A 16,960-nucleotide genomic window follows, 5' to 3' on the forward strand; every position below is an offset into this window, starting at 1 on the left:
GGGACATCAATGCTCTTGCAGCTGATCCGCGCGTTAGCTCCCACGCAATCGCCCGAGTATGTGGCGTGAGGGAGGCACCTGTCCTATGCATTCTCCATCGACTCAGGTTCCATTCCTGTCCCATATCTCTCCCTCAAGAGAACATGGAAACGATTATGAAAATTGTGTTAACTTCTGTACATGGGCATTAAGACAGGATACTCCAGATGTATCATGTATCTTGTTGAGTGATGACGCCACATTTACCAATCACAGCCCTAACATGCTCTACTGATCTGTTGACACTGTCCATCCCCGTTAGCTGAGTGGTCAGCGCGACGTAATGTCAATCCTAAGGGCCCGTGTTCGATTCCCGACTGGGTCGGAGATTTTCTCTGCTCAGGGACTGGGTGTTGTGTTGTCCTGATCATCGTCATTTCATCCCCATCGACGTGCAAGTCGCCGAAGTGATGTCAAATCGAAAGACTTGCACCCGGCGAACGGTCTACCCGACGGGAGGAGCTAGTCACACAACATCTACTACTCTATCTGTTGACAATCACCGTTGGCTTCGTCAGGTGGAAAGTCAGCATCTAAGGTGTCCAACCGCGTGGAGTGGGATAGTGAACCAGCAGCCCATAGGCCCTTTTTTCACAGACAGAATACATGAATGCTCGCTTTTTATTCTGCGGGGAAAGCTGAAAGACGCCGTCTACAAGAAGTTACCAACTACACGCGATAATATGCAACGACAAATTATTGTAGCCTGCTCGGACAACCTCGCTGAAATGCTAGCGAGTGTGCAGCAGTCGTTCCGTAACAGACTGGAAGCGTGTATTGCCGCTGCCGGTGGTCATTTTGAACACAACCTGTGGCGGTCAATTGTCTCGTTACTGGTAAGAATCCACATAACTAGTGTATGCACTTCTGTTGTTCCTTAGTGTATGCAACAACAGGTATTGCACAATTGTCGGTGTGCGAACTTTTCAAAATACGATATCTCGTAAACGACTCCCACTAGAATCCTGCAACATTCACCATTGACATTCTAATTTAGCCTACTTTTAGTTTGTTAATGTCAACAGTTGTCATTCGGGTTAAAAAGCGTAGTTTGCACAAAAAATGCAAGTTCTAAGTATTATTACAATCTGTTGTTTGGCTAACATTACGAGTCCCTGACCTGGATAATTGGAATGAGAGTAACCGAAATGAGAGTAACCGATCAGCGCTGAAGAAACAAAAGCATGACTGTTCAATATGAAGACTTAACAGTCGCCAATAGCCGAGGCAACTAAATACGAAAGTTATGAGCCCAACGCTGCAGAAAAAATGCAAGTATAATTAATTGTTTGTCGACACATCGTAAACCTTTTTCATCCGATTATTACAGATATCTTCCGCCTGCATTCCGGCTGAAGCGATCATAGTGACATGCGTGTTCAACAATCAGATACACTTCACACGTCGAGCATGTCATCTACACTTCATACATATAAACAATTATACCTGCACATATACCAAACTTTCATACATTTTTGTGTGGGACATATCGTCCCTGAATTAAATTGAAAGTATCCCCCATCCCCAAGTTCTGTCCAAGACTTTTGGTTCCTTAATTGTAAGGCAACTTGGGATCTGAGACTCCCTCTGTCCCACTGTCATTTCGCCTGGTCACTGGCTGGATCCCTATCATGGGTTACTCGAACAGCCAACTATATCAAGCGAATCAAAAGTACCAAACAAATAGCTGAAATTCGCAATCACAAAACTATCTGATACACACAAAACTAATTACACAAAGCTGAACTCAGCTGAAGTTGAATTTCGAATTCGTGACTTGAAAGTGGTACCGAATTTGTTGCCGCGAGAAGCTGTGTAAGGACACCAAGTTTCCGTTGCCACAATGACCGTCGTACGAATATTCAGATCAAACAGGCACAGGTCGCGCACAATTTGATTTTGGCACCGGCTTCGCTCGTCAGACCGCATCTTCCGACAATCATTGGCCTAGTTGCGTCAATGGGCGACTGTAATACCGATACCAAAAGCTAGACTTCATCCTGAAACATTATTGTTAAGGAAATATTCTCACCCCAAGTAAAATAACAATTGATTATTCGACTGGTTTGAAAAAGTATCGTTTAAATGCACGTCTCTAATAAATCTTTTTTCAATTGTTCCCAAAACACCTGTAATACGTGCGCAGACTAGGCCGATTTAGTACCCGTGACAAATAAGTTATAATGTGTCAAGTTCGTTCACGACAGGACACACATTTTGAATCTCGTTAGCTGTCTAATAAATCACTGCTGGCATATTATTCTAGCATTGTTTTCGACCTGACGGTAACTAATAACTGTAATCACGTACTGTATTCTGTGCACGTTGTGAAACTAGTCGCGAAAGAAGACTCGTATAACTTTGTTTTATAAGTCAAACACTTGGTCGTCACTAGATTCAATGCGAACTGGAACAACAAGTTAGTAGTTGTTATGGATCTGAAATTAATGAACAATATACGTAAAGAAACAGGTTTCTGGATCCAGGAAAATAATGAAGGGACAAGGAAGATTTAAAAAAGCGAAAAACATTTAAAGTATCCTGTTATCTGCAGGGCACGACCTGAAAATTAATATGAGAATTACAGGCATTTTAGAATGTTATACGAAGCAGAGAAAGTAAAACAATGCCTCTATGGTTGCAGTAGCGCTAAAAATCAAATTATGCAAACTACTGTCGTTATCTGAAAACTATAATTTTTGAAATATTTGCCATAAAGTTCAACAACAAGCGAAATGCAGTTCCTTTGCATTTACGTACCTTCATATTCGGCTTTCATTTTCTCGGACTGAAATTCTTGCAGTGCGCAGAGAAGTGCGTTCCTTTCTTCTCCGGTCAGTCGAAGTATTAAATCTTGAGCCTGGCGTTTGGTCAAAGGCGCTGACACCGACTTGTCCACGATTAGCAAGCATGACGAATTACTAAATAATTTCGAGTTTATTCCTGGAACAGTCAGTAAGTTTTTAAAATATCGCGAAAATATCGAAACTGGGATGTTATTGCGAGCAGCTGATCTGGCCATATGAGTTTCATTTCTTAAATTTGGCGCTTTTCTTGTGGAGTGAAACAACCGAAGTCCGCAATACTGAAGAGTAATATTGTTTGAATTGCGAGTACTAAATGAGTAACCGGGATAAGAATTGATGCGGCAGCTCTCAGCTCTCTGCAATAAATTGGAAAATTTTAGAAGAATACTGAACGAAAACGGGGACTTCATTGTCAACAACCACTCGCGTGATGTTGAACTTCGGATGGACGCTGCTATACTGACTCCCGATCCGAAGCCATGGTGCTACTGTCAACCCTGGCGGGAATTCTTAGAATTGCGCTGTTGTATTGTCAACAGTTGAGGTGCGATACTGGTGAGGAGTAGCTTTTGTGGTTAGGTATGTTGGAAATAAATATTATTTGTTAAGGAACAGAGATTTCCAGGTGAAACGAGACATACGCTACTATCGAAAACGGTAGTTGTGGAACGTCCCTTTTAATCTCAATTTTTAGAATTTATCATGGCAAGTGGATCGTCGTCCGAAACACAGTCGGCAATCGCTCAGAAGACATGGGAAATGTCGAATAACATAGAAACAATTAGCTCAGTGGATGAAATATACAGATATGATCGTAAGCAACAACAAGACATACTTGCTGCGAAACCATGGGAGAAAGAGTAAGTGTAGATAAGTTTTATTTTCTGTTCATGATATATTGTATTCTTGACCACAACGTTCACGCGGTCTGTTTCAACGCTGAAGTTGTTTTATTACTCAGTTTATTTTTTTATGTCAAGGAACACAACATTTAGATACCCTAAACCAGACAAATTTGTTTCTTACGCAAGTAATATAAGCTTGTTAATTCGTATTTAAACATGCAGAATGAATGAAGTCACATTACAGATTGTGATGTATCGTTAGACTTGTTGCCTTTATTTTCATTCTTCGTATTGAACCTAACTTCTTAGTCCATTATGAACATCTTATTGGCTAACATATTGCCATACAGATTTTTTAAATTGCCTTTGGAATATTTTTTTAAATTACCACATTCCTCATCACAATGTTTATCATGACTACTGTTATACAACAGTAATCTGCTGTGTCTAGTTGTGTATCCCTTATTTCTTCTTTTAGTTATATTTTTTCCCCTTCTGTTGATTTAATCTGTTATTTCTATATTTACATTTTCAGTGGAATTGTTTTGAAGCTTCTTTATCAATTAGTGTTCTACAGTAGATTTTCTCAATTCTTCTCACTTATCTTCCCCCATTGTTGTCATTTGTTTCCACCAAAATTTCTCATCTTCAAATACCAGAAAGTAAATTATTCTTTATTATTCTAATATTTTGGTTTTATTGCAGCCTATTGTCGCATTTGGCTTAATAATGACTACCAGTTTCATTTTAGATTTTGAACATCTTCAGATCAAGTGTAGTTGCAGAGCAACCAGCCAGTTCTTTGTGTGGTGCATAGCTTATGCAAGTCACTTCACACAGCACCATAAAATTGACAGGTCGATCTGCAACTACATTGTACCTGAAGATGTCCAAAATTTGATCGAAACTAGTACCAAATCATTATTAAGACAAATGCATTAACATACTGCAATAAAAGGTAAATGCTGCAAATGATGTATTGTAATAATAATTAGTTGTCAGAGATATGTATCACCACTTGACACCACATCAAGCTTTCATTCTTTACTATTTTTGACTTGTAGTTTTATGGCAATTCTAGCCTCAAAATTGATACTTATTATTTGATTTGTTGTTATAGATTTTACATGTGCACTACTCCACTCCTTATTCTAATAAATGTTATCTGTAGTCGATTGTATAAGAAGATCCCTCACAGCTTGCAGTGCTGTTGCCAGCTTTCAACTGTGAAGCACTGATGGCAGGAGTTGGTAACAGAAGCCATCTAGAGAACTGTGGCAAAGCTGAGGCACTTCCAGAAGACATTTACAAAATCATGTTATGCCGTTGGTTAATGTAGGCCAACAAAGTTGCCACGCCCAGCCCACTGCAGCTCTCAGGGTTTAACTTATGCCAACTTAACTATAGTACTTGATGGGGTTGATTTCCTTTCTGATGTGTTAACAAGAATTGCACACGGATTCTACTCAGAATCCAGCTATTGTTTGTGAACATCATCTGGGTCCATAATAGAAGGCTGGAGGAAGCGAGCTCTAGTCAAATACTTACCCACCATATAACATCCATTGCACTTATGCTTCATACTAAATAACCGGTGCCAATGTGGACAGTAAGCTTTCTATTCCAAGAAAGTGTCATAGGTAGGATATGCAATGAACCAGGACTGTTTTCATCTATTTTTGTAACACAGTGAATCAGAACACAGTTTAATAAAATAGGGCACTGCATTCGAAAATGTCTAGTATCCCCACATTGCTTCTGCACACATTATTGTTTGAGCTGTTTGATCACAGGCCATGTGAAATAATAAGGAACCGAAGTCATTCGCCCTACACCAGTTACAACTACAGTACTGTGTTCGTGCTCTGTTTTATTGCGAAATTTATTGATTGAAGAACCCGATCCCTTTTTTATAAAATGGGTTGAGTCTCCACAGATCTTCGTGATAACTCACTAGGCTTCTAGGTGCAATTATCGCGATGGAAATTTCTTGTGCTGTTACACAAGAAAGGGAAGTGATTTTATCTTGTTTAGTATGTAGTTTATGAGTCAAATGTGATGATGGGCTGTTCATGTTAATAAACTTTTAGTGTGTTTGGATCTACCTCCAAATATATATACTCCAAAAGTCACTATATGATACATGGTGGAGAGTTCCATGAACCACTCCTAGTCATCCCCTTTTCTGCTCCACTCACAAATAGAGCGAGGGGAAAAACGGCTTTCTGTATGCTTCTGTATGAGTGTTTCTCATCTCGTTTACCCAAGATATTTGTTGTTGGCAATAGAATTATTCTGCAGTCTGTCACAAATACTGGTTCTCTAAACATTCACAATATTATCTCATGAAAAGAACATTACCTTAACTCTAGTGGTTCCTATTTGAGTTCACAGAGCAATTCCATAACCCTCGTATATTGATTGAACTTACAGGTAACAGAACTAGCAGCACATTTCTGCAATACTACTGTGTATTCCTTTACCATGACCTAGTGGGGATCCCAAACATTCGAGCAGTACTAGAAGATGAGTTGTAAAATTATGCTGTTAATGATCTCCTTTATAGATGAGCTGCATTTTCCTAGTATTCTCCCAATAAACTGAATTCAATCATTTTCTGTCTCTACAACCAACATTACATAATAATTATTTTACTATATGAACTGACGTGTTCTTTGGAATTTGATGATATTCACATTAAAATGATTTAACTGAGTTCTCGTTACTCAGGCATTAATTTGAAAATAGTAGTAATAACAATATGTACCACTAATATCAGAACAAAGTGCAGACACAGAGGAAGTTTAACGAAGATTTTGAGTTTTGAACTCCAGGATTGTGTTTCTTTTATCATTATAAATAAAAGATACACTTTGCAAATGATGCTTATTCATTCCCCCTCCCCCCTCCTCCCCCCCCCCCCCCAATTACAGAGAGATTACTTCTGTGTTGTGTTTGACGAATGGCATTATGAATCTCAAATTCAGTTGTATTTTTAATAAATTACAACAGTGGATAAATATACTTGATGAATATTGCTAATATTCCTAACTGTCAAAATAGATTGCTAAATGACATATGCAAGTGAATCCTACACTTAATTTTAATTTCTTTCTTTTGTGAAATGATTATGTTTTGCCGAAGTGAGAATTGTTTTCAAAATATTGTCCCACTGATGCAAATTAATATATGTGAAACATAGTAATTTACTGATTTCTGTGTCTCCAAAGTTGGCAGTTATTGCTTTGCAGAAAATATCTGAACTGCTTACTAGGCAGATGCACTAACCCGTACACCACCCTGATACAGTGTCTTTGCACAGCTACACGGACTACCCTAGCATGCCTCCTTTCTCAATCAAATTTCCCATTCATGCCTCGGCACTTGGTATTCCCTCTAAACTTGAACATCATTGCCAGGCTCCGCAACTTATTGGAACAGCACCTCAGCATCGAATGAAACATGCTCATTCTTCGTCTCTTGGGCGGGGACACCTTCCTGTGTGCATTTTCCTCGATCCACTATGCAATGTTGTTTTCTGCACCGATGATGACCATGGACTTCTTTGCACCTCATATCCAGCATGGCTGCCAGTCCATTGTGGTGGGGCCACCATGTATCCTGCTAGTTGTAGCCCCCCCTCCCCCGACTACACAGGGATTGCTCTACTGATGTCTGCATCATTAACTCCCCATGTATGCCAAGGACTAGATGCCCGCCATCCTGTGGCATTGGGAGCCCCGGCAATGGCCATCCTACCAGCTGGTCTTCGCTGCGGCTGGATGACGCACATGGGGATGGCCCCCGGTCGCAGTGGGTGGCATCAGGGCAGATGACATGCCATGAAACGTATTACGTCTTCTCTTGCTGGTGGCGCAATGCCAGCAGTCTGTAAGCGGTTGAGGTCTAACTACAGTGTGAAAAATGTGACCCCAAATTGTTCTGTTCCCTGGCCACACCATGGGAGGAACATGAGGCTAAGGATGGCAGCAAATCTTATTCTCCCTGGTACCTCATATGTATGAGAGCTGATTGGGCGTCCTTCATGTCAATGAAGCCTCAGTTTTTTTGTGGAGCACTTAGAGGAAAAGTTTGGGGAAATGGAGGGATTGTCCAAAATGCGAACGGGGTCAGTCTTCATAAAAGCAGCATCCTCTGCCCAGTCACGGGCACTGCTCGCCTGTGACAAGCTGGGAGATGTTTGTGTTTCCATCACACACCATAAGAGCTTCAATATGATCCAAGGTATAATATTTCACAGGGATCTTCTTTTGCAGTCTAATAATGAGCTGCACGCCAACTTAGAGCAATGAGGTGTTCATTTTGACCGGCTCGTACATAGGAGTCCAAAGGATAATCAGGTAGTCACCTGTGCCTTCATCTTGGCCTTCGAGGGTGATACAATACCGAGAAGGTCAGGGTGATGGTATGCCGGTGTGATATCAAGCCAAATATCCCTTCCCTGACGCAGTGCTTTAAGTGCTGGAAGTTCGGGCGTATGTCTTCCTGCTGTATGTCCAGCGTCGTATGTCACGACTGTGGACGTCCATCACATGTCAATACTTCATGTGCCCCACCTCCCATCTGTGTCAACTGCAGAGAGCACCATTCCCCTTGCTCACCAGGCTGCTGGATTCTCCAGAAAGAATGGAAAAATCATGGAATGCAAGACCCTGGAGCAACTGACCTACACTGGGAATAAGAGGAAATTTAAACACCTACAACCTGTGCTTATAACATCCTACGCCGCCACTACAAAAACAGTTATGGCCTCATCAGTTCCGCCAATTCCAGTCGGCTCCCATAGCCGTAAGACTACACCTGCCCCATTGATTGTGGGGGGGCAGTTCCCTCCCTGTTGCTCCCACACCAACTACCTCAGGAGCACTATCCCCCCACCATCAGGGACATCAGTTCCCACTTCTCAGCCAGAGAAGCGTAAGCCTTCTTCAGCTCCTCTCACTAGGAAGGGGTCCCTCCCATCCCAGGTTTCTACTACTAGGAAAGATGGCACCTGCCAGGGGCTGATGAGCTCAAAAGCAGCTGGTCATAGAGTTTCACAATCCTCCTCAGTCCCAGAGACTGAATCAGTGAATCCCTTGCAGCCAGAGAAACCCAAGGAGCGGGACCTAGATCTTGCCGGACCCTCAGACACAATGGATATAGACTCCTCAGGAACTTAATAGGTGGCAGCAGGTGACCCTGAGGGGTAAACTGCCTCCTTGAGCACTCATGCCTTCCCATCTTCATGATCACATCATCCTCCAGTGGAATTACGGCGTTTTTTTCCACCGTCTCGCTGAGCTATGGCAACTGTTAAGCTTTACACCTGCTTTCTGCATTGCTATGCAAGAAACCTGTTTCCCAGCAATGTCCTCCAAGGCTATAGGAGATATTATAAGAATGATAGCGACTATAATTGCATGTCAAGTGTGTAGTGAAACTGTGCCCCTTCAAACCCCTCTTGAAGCTGTGGCTGTCAGGATAAGGACGACGCAGCACATTACTGTCTGCGATCTATGTCTTCCTCCAGATGGAGCAGTACCCCTGAATGTATTGGCTGCACTGTTTCATGAACTCCCTAAATCTTTCCTACTTTAGGGAGATTTTAATACCCATAACCCCTTGTGGGGTGGCACAGTGCTTACTGGCTGAGGTAAAGATGCCGAAACTTAACGGTCTCAACTCGACCTCTGCCTCTTAAATACTGGGGCCCCCACACATTTCAGTGTGGCTCATGGGAATTACTCGACCATTGAGTTATCCCTCTGCAGCCCAGGACTTCTCCCATCTGTCCCCTGGAGAGCCCACAATGACTTGTGTGGTAGTGACCACTTTCGCATCTTCCTTTCACTCCCACCGTGCCAGTCCCCTGGACGTCTACCCAGAAGGGCTTTAAACAAGGCGGACTGGGAAGCTTTCACCTCTGCTGTCGGCATTGAATCTCCCCCACATGGTTCCATTGATATTGTGGTTGAGCGGGTCAGTAGAATGATCATTTCTATGGCGGAAAATGTGATCCGTTGTTCTTTAGGGTGCCCCTCGGTGAAAGTCTGTCCCTTGTTATTCGCCAGAAATCACTGAGGCTATTAAAGAGTGTTGGTGAGCTTTACAGCGACATAAGTGGCACCCTTCCCTAGAGCACCTATTTGCTTTTAAACAGCTCCATACCTGCATTCACAAGCTTATAAAACGACGGAAACAGGAGTGTTCGGAGAAGTACCTCTCGACCATTGGTTGCCATACGTCACCATCCCAAGTCTGGACAAAGATCAGACTTTTTTTTTGTACCAGACTCCAACAGGTGTCCCTGGTGTGTTATCTACCAATGCAAACGCGATTGTCGATCACTTTGCTGAGCACTATGCTCAAGCTTCTGCGTCAAAGAAATACACCCCAGCCTATTGCATCCCCAAATGGTGTATGGAAGGGAAAGTCCTCTTGTTCACTACACATTACAGTAAACCCTGTAACGCCCCATTTACAGAGTGCGAGCTCCTCAACGCCCTTGCATATTGCCCCGACACAGCTCCTGGACCAGATCGGATCCACAGTCAGATGATTAAACATCTCTTGTCTGATTACAAGCGACATCTCCTCGTCATCTTCAACCGGATCTGGTTCAATGGCGTCTTTCCATTGCTATGGCAGGAGAGCACCATCATTCCTGTGCTCAAACCCAGTAAAAACCCACTTGAAGTGGATAGCTATCAGCCTCACCAGCATTCTTTGTAAGCTGTTAGAACATAGGGTGAGTCAGCGGTTGTGTTGGGTCCTGGAGTCACATGGTCTACTACCTCCATGCCAGGGCAGTTTCCACCAGAGTCACTCTATCACTGATAATCTTGTGTCCCTCAAGTCTGCCATTTGAACAGCCTTTTCCAGACACCAACATCTGCTTGCCATCTTTTTTGATTTACGAAAAGCTTATGACACGACCTGGTGACATTATACCCTTGCCACATTATATGAGTGGGGTCTCTGTGGCCTGCTCTAGATTTTTATTCAAAATGTCCTGTCGCTCCGTACTTTCTGTGTCCAAGTTGGTGCCTCCCTTAGTTCCCTCCCCCCCCCCTCCCCCCCATACCCAGGAGAATGGGGTCCCACCATACTCTGTATTGAGTGTATCTCTATCTTTATTGGCTATTAATGGTCTGGCAGCAGCTGTAGGGCCGTCTGTCTGTCTTACCTTCTCTGTATGCAGATGACTTCTGCATTTCGTACTGCTCCTCCAGTACTGGTGTTGCTGACCAGCGCCTACAGGGAGTCATCTACAAGGCGCAGTGTGTCATGCACTTCTGTCAGCATCATACTGTTCATCCAGAATCAGAACTTTATCTTAACCTTTTCAGGACAGAACGTGTTTCCCCAAAGCAGAACAATTCGGCAGCACTGTGCAGGTTCCATACCCCTTAGGGTTCTTTCGTCTCTTATAAAATCTACAGTTTTTGACTTATTGATGTAACTTTTTTGTAAATGAAGCTTAAAACATGCTCTTTACTGCCATACTATTTTCATTATTCCATATCGCACACTTTTTGACTTGGAGGTGGTGTTAAAATAGAAAAAAATGAAAAATTTGATTTTTTTTTAGTTGAGAGGCGATGCATTGAATTGGACATATTAAAATTTGTTGTATCTTATTCTTTAAAGTTTTAGCTTTAAAATGACACACAAATTACAATTTTCTTTCTTATTGGACGTCCGTGGGAAGAATAATAAAAACTCCATTTTGAGGAATGAAAAATTTGATGTATGTTAATAAACTTCAAAATTTCATGAAGTTTGCTTAAAACAAATCTTACAACTTTGGCATATCAATTTTTAGATAACAACCATATTTTACAAGTCCTTTCAGTACTTTGATACTTTGTGATACCTGCTGAAGCACTCAGGCACATGAAGAGAAGGGTTGGACGGGCAAGTTTCACAAAAAAAAATGGGGACCATTTTTACCCTCCTGGCTTGGAGCAATCACTACAAACGACAAGTCACCCTGTTTTTCCATGTCCATTCTTGCGATAGCTTGGTACAGGCCGTCCATCCTGTGTAGGTCACCATGCTAAGATTGTGGCCTCTTCCTCTATGGGGTTGGTTGAGCCCTGACATTGCCCACAAGCTCCTTGACGAGACTCTTCCGAAACTGCAAATGACTCTTTGGTGTCTCTCCTCTTTTCTTTGCTATGATGACATATAGCAAGTAAGCATTGACGATCCCCACCTGAAATTAGCCAGAAAAATTACCCTTTTGTCAAAATAAAAATTTACTAAGTAGGCCAAGGCCTATTAGAAAAGTGAATATCGTACCTCGAATAATCAGGAGAACATTTTCCCCCACCACCTGAGGGATTTTCTGGCAAAATGGTAAGATGCACAGTAGATGCTCCCATATTTTCCGTGTAGTCACAAATCATTGATGGCTTCTGGTGCGACAATCGAGCCACGTATACAACCCTCATGTCCCGAAAGGGTTGATGACAATCCACTCACTATTGTGGAGACATATCGATTCTTAGAACTGGTTTCCAATGACCAATTGAATTGGCTTCCTCACCTTCGTCAGCTTAAGCGGAGGTGCTGGCAGCACCTCAATGCCCTCCACGGCTTGAGCAACACGAACTGGGATGCAGATTGCTCTACATTGCTGCAGCTCTATGGGGCCCTTATTCGATTCCGCCTTGACTATGGGGGTCTGGTTTACGGTATGGGCAGCACCCTCAGCATTGCGTTTACTCAACCCAGTGCACCACTGTGGCGTTCGACTAGTGGGGGAAGCATTTAGGACAAGTCCAGTGATCAGTGTGCTGGTGGAGTCTGGTGTCCCTCCAATGAAGGTTAGGAGTGCACAACTGCTTGCCAGTTACGTTGCACACATTTGCAGTTCTCCCGAGCATCCGAACTACTGTCTTGTTTTCCCAACCATCTCCCACAGCGGCGACCCAGGTTAGGGCTTAAGATTGCTGTTCACATACGATCCCTTCTGTCTGAACTGCAGTCCATCTCTTTACCACCTGTACTCAAGGTCCATTCACGTACACCTCCAAGGTGTAAAACTAGGCCAAAGCTTCACCCGGACTTTATGCATGGCCCTGTGGACTCAGTTAACCCTGCGGCTCTCCACTGTCACTTCCTCTCGAATCTTGCCATGTTCCAGGGCTCCGAAGTGGTTCACACTGATGGCTAGATGGCTAATGGTCATGTTGGCTTCACCTACATCCACAGAGGCCATATTGAACAGCATTCCTTGCCCGATGGCTGCAGTGTATTCACTGCAGAGCTGGTGGCCATATCTCATGCACTTGAGTACATCCGTTCATGCTCTGGTGAGTCATTTCGTCTCTGTACTGACTCCCTGAGCAGTTTACAAGCTATAGCCCAGTGCTACCCTCACCATCCTCTGGTAGCGACCGTCCAGAAGTCCATCTATGCCCTGGAACGGTCCAGTCATTCAGTGGTGTCTGTGCCCCGGGTCACATTGGAATCCCAGGAAATGAACTTGCCGACAGGCTGGCCAAGCAGGCTACACGGAAACCGCTTCTGCAGGTTGGCATCCCCGTCACTGACCTGCGTTCATTATTATGCCACCAGGTTTTTTGGCTTTGGAAGAGGAAATGTCATTGTCTCAGTATGCACAAAAAACTGTGTGCCATTAAGGAGACTATGAGTGTGTGGAAGTCCTCCATGCTGGCCTCTCACTGGTACTCCGTGGTTCTCTGCCAGCTCTGCATTGGCCACACATGGGTGACACACGACTACCTCCTGCGCCGTGATGACCCACCTCACTGCTGGAGTGGCGCACGGTTGACAGTGGCCCATATACTGTTCTGCTGCCCTTCTTTGGCTGCCCTGCGTCATAATCTTCAGTTACCAGTCTAGTTACTGTTAATTTTAGCAGACAATGCCTCATTGGCTGATTTGGTTTTACATTTTATCCGCGAGAGTGGGTTTTATAATTCTATGTAGGTATTAGCGCATGTCCTTTGTCCCTCTGCATCCTCCATGCCCATGCTTTTGGGCAAGAGGTTTTAATGTCTCACAGAGTGGCTGGCTCAGCCAGCCATGGTCATCTGCTCTCTTGTTTTAATTCCTTCTACCTGTTTTTGGCGTCTCTGTGTTTTTCTTGTCTTAGTGTTTGTTGCCCTTCAGTCATTCTTATGGTTTTTTTTCCTTTCTCCCAGTTTTGTGTTGTCAATCTCTCTCTCTCTCTCTCTCTCTCTCTCTCTCTCTCTCTCTCTTTCCCACCCTTGTATAATATTTTAATCAGAACAAGGGACCGATGACCTAGCAGTTTTATCCTCCCCTTTAAACCAACCATTGATTGAAATGTCCTAACTCAAACCCAGATATAGGTGCTATAATCTACATCTGCATTTCCATCCATACTCCGTAAACTACCATGAAGTGCATGGCAGAGTGTACATCCTATTGTATTAGTCATTAAGGTTTCTTCCAGTTCCATTTATGTATGGAACTGGGAAGAATGATTACTTGAATGCCTCTGTGTAATATGTTAAGTATTCTAATCTTTTCCTCAGGATCCCTATCTGAGCAATACGTAGAGTTTGGTAGTATATTACTAGAGTCATCATTGAAAGCCAGTTAGTAGACTTGCTTGGGATAGTTTACATCCATCATCAAGAGTCTGCCAGTTCAGTTCCTTCACCATCACTGTAACCCTGTCCCAAAAGTCAAGCGAACCTATGACCATTCGTGCTGCTTGTCTCTGTATACATACAATAGCCCCTGTTAGTCCTATTTGGTACTTGTCCCACACACTTGAGCAGTATTCTAGAATGGGTCACATGAGTAATTTGTATGCAATATCCTTTGTAGACTGATTACACTTCCACAGTATTCCAACAATAAACCGAAGTCTGCCACCTGCTTTACTCACAACAGAGCCTGTGTAAACATTCAATTTCATATCCCTATGAAGTGTTACATGCAGGTATTTGTACAGGTTGGCCAATTCCAGCTGTGACTCATTGACATTATAGTCATAATCATTAATCAAATGAAACTGTATGGTTCCAGAGACCTTTTCAAGTTTCAGACATCTGTGAATTGTATAACAAAAGCGCTGGCAGGTTGATAGACACACAAACATACACACAAAATTCAAGCTTTCGCAACCAACGGTTGCTTCATCAGGAAAGAGGGAAGGAGAGGGAAAGACGAAAGGATGTGGGTTTTAAGGTAGAGGGTAAGGAGTCATTCCAATCCCGGAGCGGAAAGACTTACCTTAGGGGGAAAAAAGGACAGGTATACACTCGCGCGCGCACACACACACACACACACACACACACACACACACACACATCCATCCATCTGCACATACACAACACAAGCAGACATTTGTAAAGGCAAAGAGTTTGGGCAGAGATGTCAGTAGAGGCAGAAGTACAGAGGCAAAGATGTTGTTGAAAGACAGGTGGGGTATGAGCGGCGGCAACTTGAAATTAGCAGAGGTTGAGGCCTGGCGGATAACGAGAAGAGAGGATATACTGAAGAGCAAGTTCCCATCTCCGGAGTTCTGACAGGTTGGTGTTAGTGGGAAGTATCCAGATAACCCGAACGGTGTAACACTGTGCCAAGATGTGCTGGCCGTGCACCAAGGCATGTTAAGCCACAGGGTGATCCTCATTACCAACAAACACTGTCTGCCTGTGTCCATTCATGCGAATGGACAGTTTGTTGCTGGTCATTCCCACATAGAAAGCTTCACAGTGTAGGCAGGTCAGTTGGTAAATCACGTGGGTGCTTTCACACGTGGCTCTGGCTTTGATCGTGTACACCTTCCGGGTTACAGGACTGGAGTAGGTGGTGGTGGTGGGAGGGTGCATAGGACAGGTTTTACACCGGGGGTGGTTACAAGGGTAGGAGCCAGAGGGTAGGGAAGGTGGTTTGGGGATTTCATAGGGATGAACTAAGAGGTTACGAAGGTTAGGTGGACGGCGGAAAGACACTCTTGGTGGAGTGGGGAGGATTTCATGAAGGATGGATCTCATTTCAGGGCAGGATTTGAGGAAGTCAAACACTTTTCTAGTTCATCAACTGGCTTATTTCAGTACAAAACAGAGTGCACAGAAGTTGTATAAATCAAAACCTTTAAGTCTTTGGACCTTTCACATACGTTTTGGAACCATTTAAAATGCTTGAAAAATGAGTCATCTTTCAAAACTAAAATTATGTTAAGTAAGAGTAGGTTTTGATTTTTATGAGCCTGTTATGTGATAATGTAATAAAACAGGTTTTATGTATGGCAAAAATTTCAATTATTTATGAAACCTGTTCAACCTAAAAGTGGAAGCTCTCTTTTTTCAGGGAATGTAGAACTGTATGGTACTAATCAACAACAAAAATTCTTTTGGACTGACATTTTTGAAAACAAATTTTTTCCATAAATTATTAAAAAAAGGTCAGAGTGCTATGGTAAAAGAACTTTGGTAGAAAAGTCCAAATGGACGATTTCTTGGTAATCATAAAGCAATTATCTTTCAATTAAAAAAAAGGCAATAAAATATCTAGAACTGTTTCAGATGTACAGCATTTTAAACTTTTTTCCAAAATTTGAATCTCTTATTAACTCATGCACAATGTTTTATCAACAGTCTCTGCCTTGCATTTTACCCCGTCTTCCACCTTTAAGCTCTCATGTTATCAAATAATGTCCAGTGCAGTTCCCAACAATCAGTCTTTTCTTCTCATCCTGTCCAGTAAGTCTCCCTGGAATCTGAGTGGCTTTCCTGAACCATGCCCCTTTTCCTAAACCTCTCCAGTTCTTTTCCTTCACCCCTCTTCCTTCCCCTTCAACTCTTCTGCCAGAAGAAAGAGCCACTGGCTCTGAAAGCTTGTAAAAGTTAAACCTTTTTGTGTGTGTTCTCCTGCCATCATTTGGTGAGTAGGTTTTTTTATTTATCCATTTAAGTTTTATTATTTAATTGGATAGATAAAAAATCTTCTCACCAAGTGGCGGCAGAACACAGAATTAAAAGACTATTGTGACAGGCAAGCAAAAGAGCCAGTGGCTGCTCCTTCAGGCGGAAGGGTTAAAGGGGAAGGAAAAAGGGTGAAGGTAAAGGACGAGAGGTCTTTCCTTCTGATCCCCTACAGTAAGTCCCCGCAGTTCTGGGTGACTTTCCCAAAATCTGTCCCTTTTCCTAGACCTCTCCAGTCCTTTCGTTTCACCCTTTTTCCTTCCCCTTCAACCCCTCTGCCTGAAGAAGGAGCCACTGGCTCCAAAAGCTTGCCTATCACAACAGTTTTATG

General features: G+C 43.0%; 2 protein-coding genes across 3 annotated transcripts in view; one reads left to right on the forward strand and one right to left on the reverse strand.

Moving 5' to 3' along the window:
- The window catches only part of LOC124603448 (transmembrane protein 65), a 524,529-nt gene extending 521,211 nt beyond the window's left edge, over positions 1-3,318 (reverse strand). For both annotated transcript variants that reach the window (XM_047136397.1, XM_047136396.1), the window contains exon 1: positions 2,800-3,318. In XM_047136397.1, coding sequence (XP_046992353.1) covers positions 2,800-3,256 — 457 coding nt within the window. In that variant the 5' untranslated portion in view covers positions 3,257-3,318. The remainder of the gene's footprint in view (positions 1-2,799) is intronic.
- A 53-nt stretch (positions 3,319-3,371) lies between these two features.
- Positions 3,372-16,960, forward strand: part of LOC124603474 (COP9 signalosome complex subunit 5) — a 32,426-nt gene continuing 18,837 nt past the window's right edge. The window contains exons 1-2 of the mRNA XM_047136398.1: positions 3,372-3,425; positions 3,541-3,706. Coding sequence (XP_046992354.1) covers positions 3,549-3,706 — 158 coding nt within the window. The 5' untranslated portion in view covers positions 3,372-3,425; positions 3,541-3,548. The remainder of the gene's footprint in view (positions 3,426-3,540; positions 3,707-16,960) is intronic.

Source organism: Schistocerca americana, chromosome 1 (genome assembly GCF_021461395.2).
Source record: "Schistocerca americana isolate TAMUIC-IGC-003095 chromosome 1, iqSchAmer2.1, whole genome shotgun sequence".
NCBI classification, from domain to species: domain Eukaryota; kingdom Metazoa; phylum Arthropoda; class Insecta; order Orthoptera; family Acrididae; genus Schistocerca; species Schistocerca americana.